The sequence below is a fragment of the Pleurodeles waltl genome, chromosome 9 (assembly GCF_031143425.1).
Source record: "Pleurodeles waltl isolate 20211129_DDA chromosome 9, aPleWal1.hap1.20221129, whole genome shotgun sequence".
Taxonomy (NCBI): domain Eukaryota; kingdom Metazoa; phylum Chordata; class Amphibia; order Caudata; family Salamandridae; genus Pleurodeles; species Pleurodeles waltl.
In genome coordinates, this window is record NC_090448.1 from 479,671,107 (window position 1) to 479,691,276 (window position 20,170).

General features: G+C 42.4%; 1 protein-coding gene across 3 annotated transcripts in view; it reads left to right on the plus strand.

Annotated features, from left to right (window-relative positions):
- The window catches only part of AKT1 (AKT serine/threonine kinase 1), a 416,301-nt gene that overhangs the window by 241,428 nt on the left and 154,703 nt on the right, over positions 1–20,170 (plus strand). For all 3 annotated transcript variants that reach the window (XM_069207320.1, XM_069207318.1, XM_069207319.1), the window contains exon 4: positions 15,996–16,107. In XM_069207320.1, the coding sequence (XP_069063421.1) occupies positions 15,996–16,107 (112 nt within the window). The remainder of the gene's footprint in view (positions 1–15,995; positions 16,108–20,170) is intronic.

A 20,170-nucleotide genomic window follows, 5' to 3' on the forward strand; every position in this document is an offset into this window, starting at 1 on the left:
TCTGTCTTGCAAGAGTGACTAAGTCAGACAAGATGACTCTGACTGCCACATGCAGGATTACCAGTAGTGACCACGCCTGCTCATCAGAAAGGGTTATTATATGTAATTACAAAAGGCTTTATCAGTATGAAATACCTTAACATGAATAAAGGAGTAACTGCTTTAACAGTAAGTGCCCTCTTGCACCAAGGAAATAAATATAATACATTTCTCTATCTGAGCGTGAATTATCAATTAACTATTAGCTTTAGATATTTTTTGTAATGCAGTCATCTTGTCTCCAAAAATCAGCTTGTCAGTTTCTAGCAATATACATGTTGTGCAATGAAATATAAGCTTTATACTTTTGGTACACAAACCTAAATCCTCAAACAAAAGCTTGCAATTTTGTGAGAAATAAATCCCTGTTTCTGACTTAAATGTGCACATTAATCTTAAGTAAATGTTTGGTCCCCAGGCACCATTTCATCAATGTTCCCTTTTGGACAAACGCTTGGCATGGACAAATTGTGCCTCAAAGGGCCATTTATTACCAACACTAGACCCGGATGGCCGCCCTATTTTCAAGGGTGACCACTTTATGCAAGGATGGGTCATCATTCTGTTGGGTGAGCAGTGAAAAACCAAGAATTCTCACAGTATGACATGAATGTCCACTGTTATGTCAGGGCCAACCTTGTTTGAGAGCGGAGCACCTGAATACCAAGAATGCCCGCAATATATCAGGAATGAATCACCACTATTTTAGAAGTGGTCACCACTGTGTCTTGGTTGACATGGTGATAGGATAGATTGCCATTTATGACCACCTAAATGGCAGGGGTAGCCATGATTAGGCCTAGGCGTCTAACGGTATACTATGACTCTATGCTGGTACTGGGCATCATAATGACAAAGATGCTCACAGATGCCGCTGTTCTCTTATGGGAATCTGGTTGTAAAGAATATTTACTGCTGGATTCCTGGCAGGCATAGATGATTGACTGGGAAATCTGCAGTATTAAATGTCAATCAGTGTGGGAAGTTGTTGTTCCGAAGAGTGGTTTGCCTTGGATGTTTGGTAACACCCACCAACATGTACATTTTTGAACATTCTCAAACATTTATCCGGACCCTACAACTCTGGCAATTGTCAAGAAATGTACTGCAGCCAAAGGCTGGGGTAAGCGTTCCCTTCCAGGAAGGAAAAGGGATTTGATCACATTCGATTTTGCTGGGGGTTGTAGAGGAAGAGCTTTCTCCGTGGGGGGAAATGTTTCCCCTTGGAGAATTTGCATTTGCACAGGAGGCTGCTTTACCCCCATGCATTTTTATCGGCTATGGATAACACACTGCAGGAATAGGAGCCCACTGGAATTGTCACAAGATATTTCTATTAGTGCCAGAAATCCTGATCCTGGTCCCGATTTCAGGCATACTACTGGAAATTTTTGTGAATGTAGAAAAACTGTAAAAGCACGTTCTGGCAGATGCAAATCTTTGCACATACCTCTGCAATTTGTTTTATGCATATTGGTCACCATATCTACGACTGAATCCTTTTTGCCAAGTGTAGAGACCATTATCGCAGGGAAAGTTTATATTTCTGACACCAGAGTCAACATTTAGGACAGGGATGCTCAAAATATATTTAAAAGGATTACAATCATGACAGGACCTCCATTATTCAAGGATTGTGGCACTGTTGAACCCCTTATGATGGGGGAACAAAGTGCAGTAGTATTCTCAAATGGTAGGGATTACCAACAGGACTAAACACCGTAAGTGATGTCTCCAAACCAGGAACACTAACATGCACAGATACAGCAATGTACATGTTTGCAAGAGAACACAAACAGCCTTACATTGATATTGGTCCCACTGTAGCACCGGTTCTTGGATTTTAGGCTTCCATGCTCAGCTCTCACACATACACCACAGCTCCTGCAGCTTCATACTCAAACTACTCTAACCATGGCTGGCATCCTTCTTTTCCTGCTCCATAGTCAGCACATAGTGTTACTCAATGCGGAGGTTCCAGTAGAGTGTCCAGCAGAAGGTGCGGCAACATAACCAACCGTTATGCAGATTTGTCACACAGTGATTAGTTGTGTTGCAGGGCCCTGTGTTGCAAGTCACGTTGTTTGAGCCATAGGCTCTGTCATTTGGTTACCTGGTGCTGTTATGAGAGCAGCTCTGCTTACAGCATGTAGTTCTTGGAGCCAAGACATGTGCTGCTTCAGGCCATGTGAATGATGTATTTTGTCTGGGCTTATTAGCAGCTGATGAAGTAACAATAGTTCACAAGCTGTGTTGCCGTGCCCAGCAGTAGAGCTAGCCCTCATGTTAGACAGAGACTTTGATAACATAATATGCAGATGATGCTGCAGACCGAAAAATTAGCCCTCGGGTTACAAGGGACTTCTAGGCCTGGACATCAGAACTGTCGTTCAGGTTATATAGATCTTAAATCCTCTGGTGTAGGCAGCACAGTCATCCTCCGGTTACATGGATCGTGCAGGCTTAGCCAGCAGAACTCTGCTTCGGTTTAGCACATCATAACGTTTCAGTATTGATATGAGAGACCCATCTCTCAAGTTGTACAGATATCCCAGATTTAAGACACTTTACCTCAAGTGATAAAATCCATATGGGTTCAGGCTCCACACAGCGAAGCCTGCCTCCAGCTTACAGAAATTGGCCCAGCTTGAACACAGTATCCCTTAATTACATTGACTGGTGATGCTTTCAATGTAGAACTATTCCTCAGATTAAAGAGCTCATTCAGGCTTCAGAAAGAGGATTGATTCCTTGGGTTGCAGTGGTCTCACAGGCCGCATACAGCAGTGCTATTCCCACATCAAACTGTTCTCACATGTTCAGGCCTCAAGCATGTTCCTTCCAGGTCTGTGGCGCTATTCTCAGCTCCGACAGAGCTAACCAAAATTTTACATAAATGGATCGTAAAGATTATACCTAAATTTAAACCTTGGCAGCAGAGCTATGTTTCAGGTTATACATAACCGATAGTTTCCGATCTCAGTCCAAAGAGTTACCCCCAGCTTACGCAGGTCTCACAGACTGCAGCCAGGAGAGGTATCCTGCAGTTAAGTAACCACATTCACCACAGCCAGAACAAAAGCCAGGCTGCACAGGTTCAACAAGAGGCACAAGAACAGCCAATCCACACCATGCAGGGAAGACACTCCCAGCCAAACATGAACAACAAAACTAATGATGATATCCGCAGCTGGATGCACCAGCACAGAGAGGAATGCAAAATGGACGCAGAAGTGCATATATAGTGGCAGTACCGATAATATTTCTGTACGCCAACTTAAGGTTTTAGACTAAAATCCTGATGCAAACTACATGAAGTAAGCTTTGGATTTCATGTATGTTGAATCGAGGAATAACAAGAAGGTAAGTGGCTTAAAACTCTTTATTGTTTAAGTTCTCCAAATGCGGCTCATCCGCCGACAACACTCCGCACGGCTCTCCAACATCCAGCTCTCCCTCAACCATCTCTCACCGAACCCTCACTCCCAGTGCCATTCCACCCCACCATTCAAGGATAGATTTCAGAACACTACACACCCCCCTCTGTACAATACAAACAATAACAAAAGAATAAAAGGAACAATAGAAAAGATATAAAAATTTAAAATTCACAAATAGGCCTAGAAACAAGCAGGGTCCTTTAGTATCCTGTTAGATTTAATACGAGCTAACAGTTATTTGAACGAGTTAGACGTAGTCCTTCAAATAAGCAGGACTCTGTAGCTTCCTCTTAGATTCCTTGGGCAGCTCCCTTCTTGCTCTTCTTTCGGGCCTCCTCCAACACTAGATGAATCATCCTTCAAGAGACTACCTTTATACACAACCACTCTATTAAGATTCCACACACGATGATCAGAGGTCTTGACAGCATTAGTGAAAACTTTGATGACTTTCATGGGTTTTGACAGTCTGTTGCCACCAGTCAGTGATCCAGGATGTTTTATCAAAACCAAGTCCCCAACATTCACCTTAGAGGCTTTAACTGCATGGCTACGATCAAAATGAAGCTTACATCTCCTCAACTTGGATAGTTCTTTCATCTTCCTTTGAGCTTCTTCAATAGGACGTCCATCAGAATCTAAAAATGTATTGACCCAACATAGTTCAAGAATAGTGTTGGGACCCTTCCATGAAATAAAACAAACAGAGAAACACCAGTAGTTGTATGTGGTGTGAATCTGTACACACCAACCCTCTTAATTACCTCATCTTTACAGTTCATGTTGTGAGGGTATGCCCAGACGTGGGCCCCGTGCTTCCCATGCCACTGGATTCAAGCTAGCCTGGCTGATGAGGGGTGAAACCCCGAAACCGGTCCCAGGATGCTTGTTTCCAGTCCAGGGAAGACCTGGCCTAGCAGTTGGGGCTGGACTGTTCCCATGGGGAACAGGGTCAAGACTGATTTGCATATGGCTGGGTCCAAACTGGAATGGCATGGGCAGCAAAAAAACGATGGATTTAGGCCCAGATCATTGTACTGGGGGTGAATGTTTGACAATGTTCAGCATTCCGTCCATCACTTGTTGTTTTTGCTTTGTCGCCCTAAGTGGGAAGGGTATGCCCAGACGTGGGTCCCGTGCTTCCCATGCCACTGGATTCAAGCTAGCCTGGCTGATGAGGGGTGAAACCCCGAAACCGGTCCCAGGATGCTTGTTTCCAGTCCAGGGAAGACCTGGCCTAGCAGTCCGGGCTGGACTGTTCCCATGGGGAACAGGGTCAAGACTGATTTGCATATGGCTGGGTCCAAACTGGAATGGCATGGGCAGCAAAAAAACGATGGATTTAGGCCAGGATCATTGTACTGGGGGTGAATGTTTGACAATGTTCAGCATTCCGTCCATCACTTGTTGTTTTTGCTTTGTCGCCCTAAGTGGGAAGGGTATGCCCAGACGTGGGTCCCGTGCTTCCCATGCCACTGGATTCAAGCTAGCCTGGCTGATGAGGGGTGAAACCCTGAAACCGGTCCCAGGATGCTTGTTTCCAGTCCAGGGAAGACCTGGCCTAGCAGTTCGGGCTGGACTGTTCCCATGGGGAACAGGGTCAAGACTACACTACAGAGAGTGATTGACCTCATCAAGGGTGGTTGGACGTACAAACATCAAGGTGGTGATCTGTGCAAGGATTTTTGGTTTGTTAAGGATCAACTGGCTCTGAGGAGACATTCTATTTCCTTGATGAAGTTCCGTGCATAATGAAAGGAAGGAAGAATACCTGCTCTAGTTAGTTCTCCTTCCTTCTGGGATATAATACAGAATAACCTTTTTAAAAGGATGCATTATTTAAAATAATGTAATTTCACAAACAGGTTAACATTTTCTTATACCAATTGCCTGCATTTTATGTCAGTGTGTTGGACCAGTCTTTGGTAGTATTGTTTACAAGTATCTTTTGCTCACAGGCGACCTTTCCAATTCATTTCGGAGGAGTGAGTCTCCTCTGGGGATCCTTGTTTCCAGAATAGAAATTAACAGTGCGTTTCCAGCATGTCAGCTGTGTCCCGGTGCAGATGCAGACCTTCTGAGAATGTTTTTGTTGCCCTTTTTTTGTAGCCTTCTCTCATCATTGAGTGCCAAGCGATGTCGGGATTCAGCGCGCCTGTAACTGACTTTTAAAACAGTGTTGCTGTTGACAGTGGTCAGAACTATTTAGTTTCAGATCATAGTGTTCACAGTGATACTTATTTTTCCTTGTCTGTGGCCTACCTTTATTCCTACAGTTTTTAGGTTAGCCTTTTTAAATAAAAACTGTGCTCATTTAGATTTAAGCACGGTTCCCAGAGACTAAACGTGTGTTTCTGATGGACAGTGGTCTAGGCCAGATTCTAAATATTGTAGCATAGTATAAAAAAAAATATGATGAATTTGTATTATGAATAGTTTGTGTCAAAGTTTGTTACTTACCAAACCTTGAGTTGTAAATTCCACAACTTTCTTTTTTTCTTTTTCTTTTTTTTTGGTTAGTGAATTCTCATTAGCCTCCATTGTGTCCTGTGTGGCTTAGGTCACCATTTACTACAAATGTTGTCACGCTATGAAAAATAGCGCCTTTTAGACAGCTTTTCAGATCCAATGGAAGGCGATATCGTTCTTTCTTCCTGCACGTTAAAAAGCACAAAGCATTGGTTTTCATGAAAATTATTGCATCTTCGGGATTACAGACGCCACAGTGGTGTGTTAATGCTGTTTTTGGCGAAGCACAACAATCACTTAGATATTTCTGAATAGCAGACAATATGATTCAATGAGTAATATTATTTTAACTTATGACTTATGGATCAATGAAGAATTGATTACGCAGACCCGAACGCAGAGAGTTCTGCAGTGTGGGAACCCCAAAAAAGGCCAAAAGACACACTAGCCCTTTGTTTCCTAATCTTTGGAATTTGTAAAATGATCTAATGCGATGGGTGCAAAACGTAACTCATTTTATATCACCTCACTTTTTTCTTCAAAAAAATCAAAATTCTGCCACAGATGTAGTGGTGGCTTTTTTTCAGGTTTTTGTTTGATACATTTTTTTAATTGTTTTCTTTACGACACTCATTACAATTCGGTTCGGGATGAACACACTGGCTGTATGTTTATTCCATAACATATCGCTTTGAGTCATGAATCCATCTTTCATTGTTCTACTGCCCATAATATACTCACGATTAGCCCGAAATCTTAGAGTGTTTCTGTGGACAGCCCTTAGCTTGGTAAGTTGGTTGTTCCTTCTTGGCACCCCAGTCTACCCCCATCTGTGGTTCCTCCAGGGTGAGGAGGTGAGAGGACTTCCATCTGGCAGCAATGTCTTGTTTGGGGACCACTATTGTAAACCCCGCCATTACCCTTTCACATCTGGGGCCCCTGAGATACTTCATATTTTCAGAATTTATAGGTAATCTTTTGCTTGCTTAGTGGCAGCTGATGACCAGTTCAGTGATCAGCAGGTATTTAGTCAAAATAATGCTGTCCAGTAATAAGACAGCCCAACCACTGCTTAATTTGAACCAGTGGGCATCAGCACTTATTTTTCCTAATTAGACACACACAATACAAAAGACCGAGGGGGAGAAATACGGAAAAAAACTTCACAAAGGGAGACAGTAGGAACTTGCAAAAGAGATTAAAGGGGTGGGAAGTGTCTGGTGATCAATGAAAGGCATGAGGTGGATTTTTGACTTTGTAGCTTTCGCATTCAGCGCGCTGACAATCAACGCACCAGACACGGACTTTCTGAGCAGTAGCACTGATTCTTTTGCAAGCTAAGCACTGGGTCCCACTCTGACTAATTTAGCATTTTGGGGATTTCCAGCTACATTGACAGTAAGTTTTTATTATTACGTCTTGAGCCTACTAATGCTGACAATAGCATTCACAGAAAGGAATAATGTCAGGGCAGAGTGGAATGTGAACCTACTTTCCATACCATTTTCACCACAACAGGGTGGGACTCCTGAGCAAGGCTTTTTTGCCGAAATGTGTGGGATGTAACACATCCAAGCCTCACCAATAAACCTTATTTATATATTGAATATTCACTGAAATATTTGGCTGGGTCCAAACTGGGGTGGCATGGTGAGCAAAAGAACAATGGATTAAACCGAGATCTGTGACTAGGGGTGAGTGTTTGCATTGTTCAGCACTCCGTCCCTCACCCTTTGTATGTTGCTATTCACTGAAAAAAACAAAGGTTACAGGGACGTTATAGTTAGGAAATACAATTTTAAACATAGAAATTCACTGAAAAAATCTAATGTTGCAGGGACGTTATAGTTAGGCTCACATTTGAAACTTATGAAACCATAGAAATTCACCAGTTATTCATAGTTACCTCAAGTAACTATAACTTGTGCCCTAAGGTAACTATAACTTGGGCCCTCGCCATGCACAGTTTTTACGTAATTGTTTTTGCAAATTTTTACATTGATTATCAATGATGTTATCAAAGGTGTCATGAGTGCCGTAATTTGTGGACTCATTAGCAGAGACAGATAGAGTTTTTTAGGCTTTGATATGACATTCTTAGAATGAGATCATTCTGGACAAATTAAAAATAAAAATGTATTTGTCATTCAAAAAGAGTAACATTACCTCTCAGTAAGAGCCTTAAAGATTTGTAGTGTCAATAAAAAAAGAGGGAAACTAGTCCAGCTGGACTCGAACCCTCAACGCTCCTTGTGAAGGTCTGCGACTTGCACACTGAGCTATTGGTTTTCTTTTCTAGCCCTTTATGGGCTGTCTGGCTCCCCCATGGTCCTTACTTTTTTATCTTTATTTTTTTTAAACAAGCCCTTTAAGGCTATATGGGACTGCTGGGAAGCCTCAAGGACTTCCCCGCGGTCCTATTGCTTCAGCAACCAAAGAGCTGTTTTAAGCAGCAGCTCCTTGGTTGCTGAAGCAAACCGTTCATCTCTGTCCCAGGGGACAGAGATGAAAGCTTCGTTTTTTTGAAAGCAGGATCTTCTTGGGATCCCACCATCAGAGCTTAGGTGTCAGAGTGTCTGTACCCTAGCCCCTATTCTTTTTCTTTTTACATTTTTTTTCTGGGACTCGGCTACTCCCCCCCCCCGCCACTCACAGATCACACAGCAGAAACTTTCCAGACAGCGGCTGACATGACTGGCAAATTTCTTTTTTTTTTTTTTTTTTTTTAAAGTTTTGTGAAGATTTATCAAGGGGCGGCAAAGATATGGGTGATAAAATGCTTTTTACCGAGACACTAGGTCTTAACTATAACTACCTAGTGGCGACTAGGTAATGTGTGTGTGTTTGTGTGTGTGTGTATATATATATATATATATATATATATATATATATATATATATAAAACATTTACTAATGTATCGAAATATGAAACTGTACTGTGGAAAAACTTATAAAGATCAGTAAGTTGTATGTTATTTAAAAAAAAAAATGTCAAAAGGTATTAATAACGATCATTGTTTAATTCTGAGAAACACCGTACCAGTTGTTTACAATCATTTGGATCTTTTGTTCAGTCCTACATCATATCCCAATACAAACATCATAATAACATATTAATTCTTTAACTATTTTTTTAATGATGGATAATGAGTAAGTGCCATCAAGTGGAAGGATACCAAATACAGTCCAAAAATATACACATGACAAGTTTATAGTTAATCAAATTACATGCTATACATATAGTTAGTTGCAAAATAGATGCATCCTGAATGAAAATGGGAATTCATACTAAAGATTTTAATATCAATGGTGCAACAAAATAATCTGAAAGTACATACCTTAATTAGTAAATTCATGTTCCAGGAATGTGTGGCTGTTGATACACAATGCTCTGCATACTCCTGCTATCTAGTGTTTGGTCGGGATGAGTGCAGATTGTTTTTTCTTTGAAGAAAGTCTTTTGAGTCATGAGGTTCAGACCTGTGTGCTTGCGCTTCGAGTCAAGATTGTCCCTCAGATATCTCTTTCAGTTCTAAATCTGTCTCCTGTTGGTAGTGTTATTGATTGTGTTTCTCCTATCTGTGCGTCCAGGTAGAACCAACTGTTGAGTCAACACAACTCTCCGTCGCAGCCCCCAGAGGGACTTCGAAATCCATCTCTAGTGAAGTCTCAATGCAATGCCCCCCCCCCCCTGTTAATGGAATTTACACCATTCTGTTTCGACCCACATTGTCACGCAAAATACCTACAGACTGACTCACATCAGATCTGTAACCTGTCTCACTCTGGACCACAGGGAGGCAGATGGCGAGGCCTGTTGCATATTCCACTTAAAGAATACACAACTAAACCGACAAGCACGCCGGCTCAAAATGCAGGAGAATACCGCTGAAGATGCTTCTGACCTCTTCAGACATTAAGTCGTCAGGGAGGAACAGCATCAAGATGCTTTGGTTTCTGAAGAGGAGACATTTTCAGTTGAGATCAGCTTGGAATCTGATCCAGAAGTTGAGTTTGAAATCACCAACATAATGCTGGAGTCTCGTGCAGTGAGTACGGTACCTCTTGACCCTCAGCCTTGTGCATTCCAAAAGACTAACGCCTCCAGAGCAAGAGGCATTCGGACCACCACTGCCTGTAGGCCATGGTCAGCAACGAGAATCGAGTTTGGATGTCCCGCCCTCCGACCCGGCACAAAACACCACCCAAAGCTGAAAACTTCAGCACCAACATCCTCTACGGCTAGCCCACCGTCGGTGCCAGCAGACCGTCGGCATCCACGGCTTCAGCTTCAGCTCTGAACCTGCCATTCAGTATACTGAATGTAGGTACACTACATTTCATATAGACCACACACTTGGATCTGAATTGGAGAGCGGGAAGCACCCAATCAGTTTTACAAGCAAGCCAAGTATTCACAAAACTGGTTCTTGAAATAAGTGTGCTCAGTAGAAAGAAGAGGGCTAATTGGTAAAGAGGAATATCCTGAAGCCTTGTGGGGGAAGGGTATACAATGCTGACTCAACCCTTGATGTTGTGCTGTATAATTAAAAATGGTATGACTACTTTTCCGTACTGTAAGGTCTCAGTGATCCTGTTGGTCTGAACCGTCTTGTATTTTGGCTGGGAATGGGGCACTTTTCTTGAAAATTACAGTATTGAAGTTATTAGAGCTATCTCAGAGCCTGTCCAGGAAAGCACTGGATGAGACAGAGACCATATTGACCTTTACAAGGCCAGTTTTTTCTTTTTGTCTCAGTAGGTAAACATGGTTGCACATGGGTTGAGGGGAACATGGCGGCTGTAGGGCGGCAGCATTCGTGTTGCTAGAGCAGCTGCGGCACTGCACGACCCCCCGCCAGGCACGACAATCAAGCGTGAAGGAGAGGAAGAATAATTACGGCTACTCACCTGAGCGGAAAAAACCCAAATAGAATGCCGTCTCGTAAGCTCCGAGACCGTGTTCCAGCCCGAACGTAGACGCCGGTGCCGGGAGCAGTTTCAAGGAGAGAAGGTGGTGGAAGTTGGGAGCACGCTGCTCTCGAGATTCAGAGAGTGCGTGCCCTCACCTCCAGGGTCGCTTTGCGAGGGGCGACTGGAGGCAGACCAGGCAGGGGCAGCACAGGTCGTCCATGCAGTATGAAAAGCATGGAAGGCAGACCCGGTGAGCCACCATTTGGAGAGGAAAGGAAGGGTTCTCTCTCCCCTTCAACGTTTGAGCCTCCAAGTACATCTGAGAATGAAGTGCTTGTTGTGGACCAGGTACAGGGTGAGGAGGGAGGGCAAGTGGAGCCTGGGGAGCTCGTGGAGTCAATGAACAGGAATAGCGTAAGGGAAGGGGGCTCCTATCATAAGTTTTCATGCCAGGGCAGTGGCTCAGATTGCATTACAGATATTCTGCTGGGTGAAAAGGGGGCCACACTGTTACAACAAAAGAGAAAATCTGAGGGGAGAAGAAAGCAATTTCCCCCTCTATCCCAGCAGAGAATATCCCCCTCACTGAGGACATATTTTAAAGCTAAGAATTTAGATAATGTTGTTACTAACTCTGATAAAGCTTTATGGTCCGAATGTGAAGAGGGGGAGCAAACTGAAGCACAGGGGGATAATTTTTCTGTTTTGTCTGGACCCCCTACAAATGAGGGAGTATCCAGTGCTGGTGTGGTAGCGCAGAAACAGGTAATTGCAGGAAGTGGGGAGGATCCCCCCCTTGCAACAACGAAGAAACAACACCTCAGAGGGATGGCAATTAGACCCTTTGGCCCCCGAGTTGGATTTGACACCGGAATTGAATTCCACAACCACTCAGCCATCGGTAGAATTTTTGTTGCATTCTCTGTCTAAAGAAGTTAGGCAGGGGTTTGTGGTATCTCAGAATAACCAGAAGGGGATTCAAGATGTTTGCGAGGCGTTAGAGGCTAAGATGGATATTCTGACACAGCGAACCCAGATTTTGGAAAATCAAGTGACCCAACTTAATGAGATGGTGGAGACACACACAAATAACATTGAAGTACTGAAGACAACAGGAAAACAGAATACCCAGCGTCTTGAAGTGTTGGAAAATAACGCCAGGAGGAATAATATTAAAATAATGAATGTCGCGGAGGGAGTCGAGGGGAACAATATAAAAATGTTTGTGGTAGGTCTTCTGAGTCAAGGTGAAGTGTGGGAAGGGTCTGAGGACTTGCTATCTCACAACATACAAAGGGTCCATAGGGATCCCTTCCGGAGATCACCAGGTGCCACTAAACCAAGAAGGATATTGGTGAACTTTCTCACCTATGCTATCAAGGAAAAAATTCTCTCCACAGCGCTGAAGATCGGAACTTTGAGTGCAAATGGTGTTTCTTTTGAAGTAAGATCTGATGTATCACGGATGACTTCCAACAGACAATGGGAGCTTGGTAAGAGGCTGGAAGAGTTTAGGAAATTGGGGGCCACCGCCCAGTTAAAATTTCCTGCAACGTTGAGGGTGATGAGAGACAATCGGATGTATGATATACGGGATCCTTATGAAGCGGACTCTCTCCTTGAGAAATTTAAGAATAACTAAACTAAGATGATATATTATTTTTCTCCTTTCTCTTCTTTTATTTCTTTCTTTTTTGGTTGTGGGGGTCTAGCAGCGCCGAAAGGCTGAATAGCCATAGGCTGGGGGGGGCGGGGGTTCCCCAGAGAGGTACGAGGGAAGGTATAAGGGGGGGGGTGGAGGGAAGGTGTGAGGTGGGGATTTGACAAGGGCGGGAAGGGGTAGGAGCAGGCAAAAATGTCCTCTTCACAAATTGATCCGACCCATTACAGTGTTTTTTAGAAGGTTTTTTGCCTTTGATGGAATATACCTGAAAGATGCCTACAGGTAATTTCCAGATTCTCTCATGGAATGTGAATGGATTGAGAGTAAAAGGGAGGAGAAGTTATGTTTTGCAGTATATCAAGGATTCCCCAGCACAAATCATAATGATCCAGGAGTCTCACTTGACATCGTTAGAAGTACACAAGATATTTAAGTCTCATGGTTGGGTTAGTCAGGTGGTTTGCTCTAATAATACATCGCACTCGAAGGGTGTGATAATTTTGATTAAGAGAGATGCTAACGCATTGATTATGTCTTCCAAATCAGATATCAAAGGTAGATGGGTTAGAGCGGATGTTAAAATCAATCAGGATATATATTTGTTGGTGTCCTATTATGGCCCTAATGTAGACGATACGACCGCTCTTCAAGAAATATGTAACGTGCACCTGGAAACCCAGTACCCAATTATAATAGCAGGGGATTTCAATGTAGTTTTAAACTATGTGATGGATAGATCCTCCGGTAGTAAGTCTTGTGGATCTCGGAAGTCTCTGGCGTATATTAGTGATGATGGAACAATATGCGCTGATTGATATTTGGAGAGAATTGCACGGTTGCTTACGCTTTACCTTCCATAATAAAAGATTTAGACATCATTCCAGAATAGATTATTTTCTATTATCCAAGGATCTAATGGCATCTGTGAGGGACAACCAGCATATTCCTGCCCATTTATCTGAAAAAAAAAAGAAAAAAAAACATGGTTGCACATATGTTTGTTGCTTTTAAATGATACCAGAGACATGGCGCTTCTCCATAATCATCTTGACTTTCAAACAAATACTTGTAAGGTCTAGATTCAATGTGCTAATGCATGCAAACTGGATTTGTGCAAGCATGTGTTCATTCATTGTCACAATACATTCAGACTATTGGCTTTGCCAATGCTTGTTTTGTTTGAAACAATTGGATTGAGTATCCTAAACATAGATATGTGTGTGTTTGCAAATGTTTTTAAACAGCTGGATCGGTGCACTATGCTTTTGTATGTGAACGTGTGTAAGCATATGTAGGTGTGTTTGGGTTTTGGATTTGTACACAATTCCTCACTAAAACTTTTTTTTTGTTTTTAAACAGCTACAGGAAAAAAAGGATTATTTATAATTTATGTATGAAATCCATTACTGAATGCGAAATTTTGTGTAATTTTGGGATGTAAACTAGTCCCTCATACAGTGCAATGCAGGTGCCTTGTAGGAGGTGGAAAGCTGAATCAAACAGGCAACTGTATGAAGTGAGAGAGAAACATTGTAGACAGAGACATCGTTCTCTCTGTTTACTTTTTAAAGGCTTGTTAATAATCGGTGTTACAAACAGTTGTGTTGTGAAGCCAGACATAAAACGGAGATCAACGTGATCTTCTCTGTTACTGGCCTATTTTCCTCCTGGATTCCCCGTCTAAGTTATGTATTTGTTTTTATGAAGAATCGAAGCCCCACTAAAAGTCTTTTATTACAGGACGCGGTACATGTGCACATAAAGAGCAAGTAAATAATTGAAAATAAATTTGCATATTTAAATTGAGGGGTGTGTTTTGGTTGGGTGAGCAGGTGGGTGTGTGTTGGCTGGCTTTGGTCTAGGGACTGTAGTGTTAATTGTAGAAGGGGTTTGACATATTTGTATGAAGTGTTCTTGAAAGCCACAGTCAGAGCCTGGATCGTTGAGTTGTTAGTGATAACTAAAGTTCCAGGGACCGACACAGTTGCTAAGTTTGCTTGTACTGTACTATGAGGCCACAGCTGTAAGGGATAATAAGGAGACTGAATCCCACACAGTCATTACAGGACATCTAGAAGAGGACTTAATGTATGTTAAATTTAGTTGCACGGATTTTAGCTCTTTGAAAGAAAACCACAAATCCTCCTGCCTCATATTAATTGCCTCCTCTGCTTTTCCTGTTCAAATAAAAAAGAACAATGTTATCCAGCACGTTCACTGAGAAAGGACCATACAAAATGTGTATGACAATAAAATCCACGCTCCTTAAAGAATGAAGAAATTCAGCCGACGTCCCTTTACCAGTAAGGTTATTGGGAAACTATCTTTAAGAATTTATAAAATCGAGCGGCATGAAGAACATGCAAATGAAGCAGTGCAGCCTTCACCCCATTTATGACCTATTATCAGGCAGACTAGCTAAAGGCTAAATGGGGAAACACATGATCTATTTTAGAATTGAAACAAATCAGACAGAGTGTCTGTAGTCTTAAAAAGTAGTCTCTCGAACCCCAAAACAGCTGCAGCGTGGTGCATTATCCTTTGGTCTCAGTGGCGCTTGAATTAGTAAGTGCTTTCCCTTGTCATGGTGTCTTTACCTCCAGGGATTGGGGCACCCACACTCCAGTCCACTAACACAGCACGGCCTTGGAGGAAAAGGTCCATGGGAGCAGTACACAGAATGGCTTCAGTCAAGGACAGTTTAAAACGTTTTAAAACGGATTAGATGAGCTGAGGCATCAGGATCTTCAAAAACGGTAGCAGAGCACCCTGCTCGTGTATAGCTGGGTGTCCTGCCTGCTTCAAAGCACAATAGCATGACACTGAATGCTGCATTGGTCATTTGTTTATCCTATGTAGCGAGGAAATGCCAAACATGTTAGACTTTTTTTAAATGAATGTTTTTCATCCAAATAAACAGAGTAGTGTCTCACCTAGAGGGAATGATCCAGATATTGATAATTCCAGTCCACAATAAATCGTCCAGGCTGAAACCATCAGAAAATGACCCTTCATGTCATTGCATGTTTTTGACAGTACCTCTGCAGTCCACCAGTATAGCAGTTGGGCATATGCGACATTATGTAATCATATTGATTTCAGCTTGAAGCATGACGTCAAAGATCAGAACGCTGCCACTAGGACTTTAGATCTATTCAAAACATAGAGCAGGACCATAAAAGTTGCCCAATAAGGGTTGAATTCTTTGTAACTCTGGATTTCTGTGAGAGAGCAATAGAGTTGTGTATTTTTAATAATCCTGACACTGTTTTTGTAAATTAAGCAATCAACTTTTTTTTTTTTGTAACTGACTTTTGAACAGCCTATGTACTTGAAGTGCACTATAATAAATGTTGTTCACGTAATACGAATAAAAAACGGCATTTAAATGACAAAAAAGAAGCATTTGTCTTCTAATTATCACAGAAACGTCTTCATGTGACATGCTTTCTTTTCTTTGCATGTGGTAGAGTGCCAGCTGATGAAGACGGAGCGACCAAAACCAAACACATTCATCATTCGATGTCTCCAGTGGACAACAGTAATTGAAAGAACGTTTCACGTTGATTCTCCTGAGGAGAGGTACGTTCCAATCATATTTAACACGCACTGCACCATGAGTGGTATACATGTTCCGTATTGAACGACGAACTAACTTATTACGCAATCCTCAGTGCTACCATCGAAAAATAAATCTGCCAGAGCAAGTTGTGTGTTTTATTTGTGGCTATTTAGCGGATTTCTGATTTGCAACTCAAGCCACTAAATCCGCTGCATGGGGAATCGAGAACAAGTCAAAGAGCCCAGCAGGTTGAATTTTCCCGCCGGCCATTTGCGAACTCAGCTGGAAATGAGATGGTTCTAATCGTTGGTACTTGCTAACAGGCTCGTGCATCTGTTATATCGGAACGACGTATCCAGGGGTTGATTGTGAAAAACCGAGATTCAGTTCACATAGCATTCTGCAAATGTGTGTGTTTATATTAAATATTACTAAGAGACATTTCTAATTTCTGTTATCAACCTTACGTACTTGTTTTTTCAACATAGTAACCTGCACCTGGACCCTGACACACATTTTATGTGGTCGTCTGCTATCTGCAAGCTTGTCAGTTTTTTTCCCTTTTGGTTTCCACTGACGAACTAACAATAAGCCTTCTTCATTGGCATACCTTGGGTCAGTGATTCATGCAAAGTACTGCTCCATTTGAAATGATGAGAGAAGTCATCCTGGCCTACCAGGCTTCTTAATCCTCTGCCTCCGTTTGCCCAAAATGCACCCCGATTGGCGACTGGACTCCCGGTTGTCTGAACTCATATTTAAAAAGGGCTGTCCTTCTACTCAGTTTCTCTCTTCTTTTAGCCTAGATCGCACCAGTTTCCAAATCACATTGTTTATCTGTCCAACGCTGTAAATTGCTCCTAGTTCACCTACCTCACTCACACCTTGCGCCAAAGCTCTCTCATCTACCCATTGAGCTTGACCAGCTTCAGCCTCCCTCTCAATGGGCATTGACCAGATGTTGGTGCCAGCACGTGCAATTCGAGGATGTGGATGGGAATAGACAGTAGGAGAACGAGTGCATAATCTGGGGAGACCGGACTTCCCACATTTGGAGATTTCAGTGCATTTTAATGCTAACATCTTTCTTAGTGCACCACCTTCTGCGTATGCTGTACATGGTGATGGCACAATGCACGTGCTGTGTTTGGGATGTGCTACACTTGAAACTCAGTGAAGTTTGGCAGCGCTGGAATTGATGGTGATTAAAAGAACACAAGTAATGGAAAGGAAGGATAAAAAATGATGGACATCTAGCTAGAGAAGTAGATGAAAGAAAGAAAAAGGTGACACCTGGAGAGGAGACAGAAAATATTTAAGAGATGAAAAGACAAAGAGGAAAGCAATTGAGAAGAATGGAGAAGTAAGCCATAAATTAAAGCAAAATGAGACAACGAGGTGGGAAATGCAGAAAATAGGATGGAGAGGGAAATGTGTGTCAGGAGGAAGAGTCAAAACAGTGTAAGGAAGAATGTGAAATTAGTCATGCATACACACTCTCACCTTCCTCAGTTCCCTTGTCGTCTTTAGGATTTGGTTGAGAAAGAGGATATATAGAAAAGGAGAAGAGGGGAAAAACTAGAGATCGTGAGTTGGGAAAGAGCAAAGAAAAAAGAAAGACTTGCTAAAGAATGACAGCATGGAGGATAGAGATAAAAATGGCAAGAAAGAAATAGGGAGTGAGAACAATGAGGTGAGGAAACAAAAGAGGACGAGTGAGAAAGATATTTAAAGACAGAAAGCAGGTGAGAGAGTAGAAAAGGGGATTGGGAAGTGAAAGTGAAAACAGTAGGGAGGGGAAGAGAAATGGGAATGAGTCAAGAATGAAAGAAAACAGGTATTCATGAATGGAAACGGTAAAATATAGTGGTCATAGGGTAAGCGAGAGAGTGTGAAAAAGGAGCTGGAAGTGAAAGCAGAGAAGAGCTAGTGGAGAGAGGTATCAAAGGAAACGTGAGTGAGATCTAAACAATGGAAATTGTAAAGTGCAATCTAGAGAAGAGGGAACAGAGCTAATGCTAGATAATGATAGATTTAGAAGAAAATAGATACTGAGAGAGAAAGATCCTTGGTGGTTTACCTCGAAGCTTCTAGTAAGATTTTTGTTAAGTCCTTTCAGTTTTACGCAAGTGTTGATCTAATGGACTTCAAAATTCCCTATTTGCACTAACCTTTCTGCAGGGAAGAGCAACCAGATGCTCCTTAAAATCCTACCATGTTTTGAACATTAGATCATATCACTGAACACTGCATTTAATATTTACTGTTTTGCACTAATGCCCTTGGTATGTGTTAGACATGGCAGCTCTTGGTGTGGTTTCCCTGGACATTTTGCTTCAGAGCCTCAGGTTTTTTAACTCTGTGCTGTAATTCGTTTATACTAGTTTTGTTACTCTGAACACTTTACCACTGCTAACTAGTGCTAAAGTGCAAGTGCTGTGTGTCTAAATTGTATTCTTGATTGGTTTATCCTTGATTGGTATATTTGATTTGTTAGTAAGTCCCTAGTAAAGTGCACTAGAGGTGCCCAGGGCCTTAAATCAAATGCTACTAATGGGCTTGCAGCACTGATTGTGCCGCCCACATACGTAGGCATGTAAACATGTCTCAGACCTGCCTCTGCAGTGTCTGTGTGTGCAATCCTGCACTGCCAATTCGACCTGGCAAGTGCAATCACTTGCCAGGTCCAAATCTTCCCTTTTACAACATGTAAGTCACCCCTGAGATAGGCCGTAGGTAGCTCCATGGACCGGGTCCAGTGTATTTAAAAGGTAGGTCCTGTACTGGTGTGTTTTACATGTCCTGATAGTGAAATACTGCCAAATTCGTTTTTCACTATTGCAAGGCCCATCTCTCCCATCGGTTAACATGGGGACTGCCTTACAATGACTTTTGAGTGCAGTTTCTCATTCGGAGCAGATAGAGATATGGGGTATCCTAACTCACAATTTAAAAATACATCTTTTGGTAGAGTTGGCTTTTAGATAGTCGGTTTGAAAATGCCACTTCTAGAAAGTCAGCATTTTTTTGGTTACAACAAAGAAAAGGGGGCGGGGGCAAAATATGGGAGATTTATGTGGTTCTGTGCATTAGTCTCCCTCATCACATGAGAACCAAAGAGATGCACAGTTCCAAATAAAGAGGCTCCATGCTACCAACTCGGGCTAGAGTCTTTCGGTCTCTGTAAGCATTATGTACTAGGAACAAGGGCCCTTATTCGCCATCTGGTGACATGCTGCATCATTGGGCCATGCTCCTCGTCAAGCTGGCACTGCAATGCCTGACAGATTCCCCGAGGGGGCTCTTTGCCAGAGATCTTTTCAATATATTTGCCGGAGATGAATGCAAGAATGTGGGATTGGAGTGAAATGGACTGTTAAAACTGACTGAGTCCAAAAAAACAAACCTTTATTATAACCTGGCACTCCTATCAAGATTAAAAACAAAAGCAAAAATAGGTGAAGCTAGATGTAATGACCTAGGGCCAGATGTAGCAAGGGTTTTGCGACTCGCAAACGGCGAAAAACGATGTTTGCGAGACGCAAAAGCCTCTCCACGATGCAGAAATGCATTTTGCGAGTCGGATCCGACTCGCAAAATGCGTTTCCGACTCGCAAATAGGAAGGGGTGTTCCCTTCCTATTTGCGACTCGCAACGCTATGCAAGTTCATTTGCGACCGCGAAAGCGGTCGCAAATGAACTCGCAGTTACCATCCACTTGAAGTGGATGGTAACGCATTCGCAAACGGGAAGGGGTCCCAATGGGACCCCTTCCCCTTTGTGAATGATCACAAAAACAATTTTTCAGAGCAGGTAGTGGTCCCATGGACCACTGCCTGCTCTGAAAAATACCGAAACAAAAGGTTTCGTTTTTTTTTTTCTAAGTGCAGCTTGTTTTCCTTTAAGGAAAACGGGCTGCAGATAGAAAAAAAAAAAACTGCTTTATTAAAAAGCAGTCACAGACATGGAGGTCTGCTGTCTCCAGCAGGCCACCATCCCCGTGAGTGCCCATACTCGCAATGGGGTCACAAACTGCGACCCACCTCATTAATATTAATGAGGTGGGTCTTTGCGACCCCATTG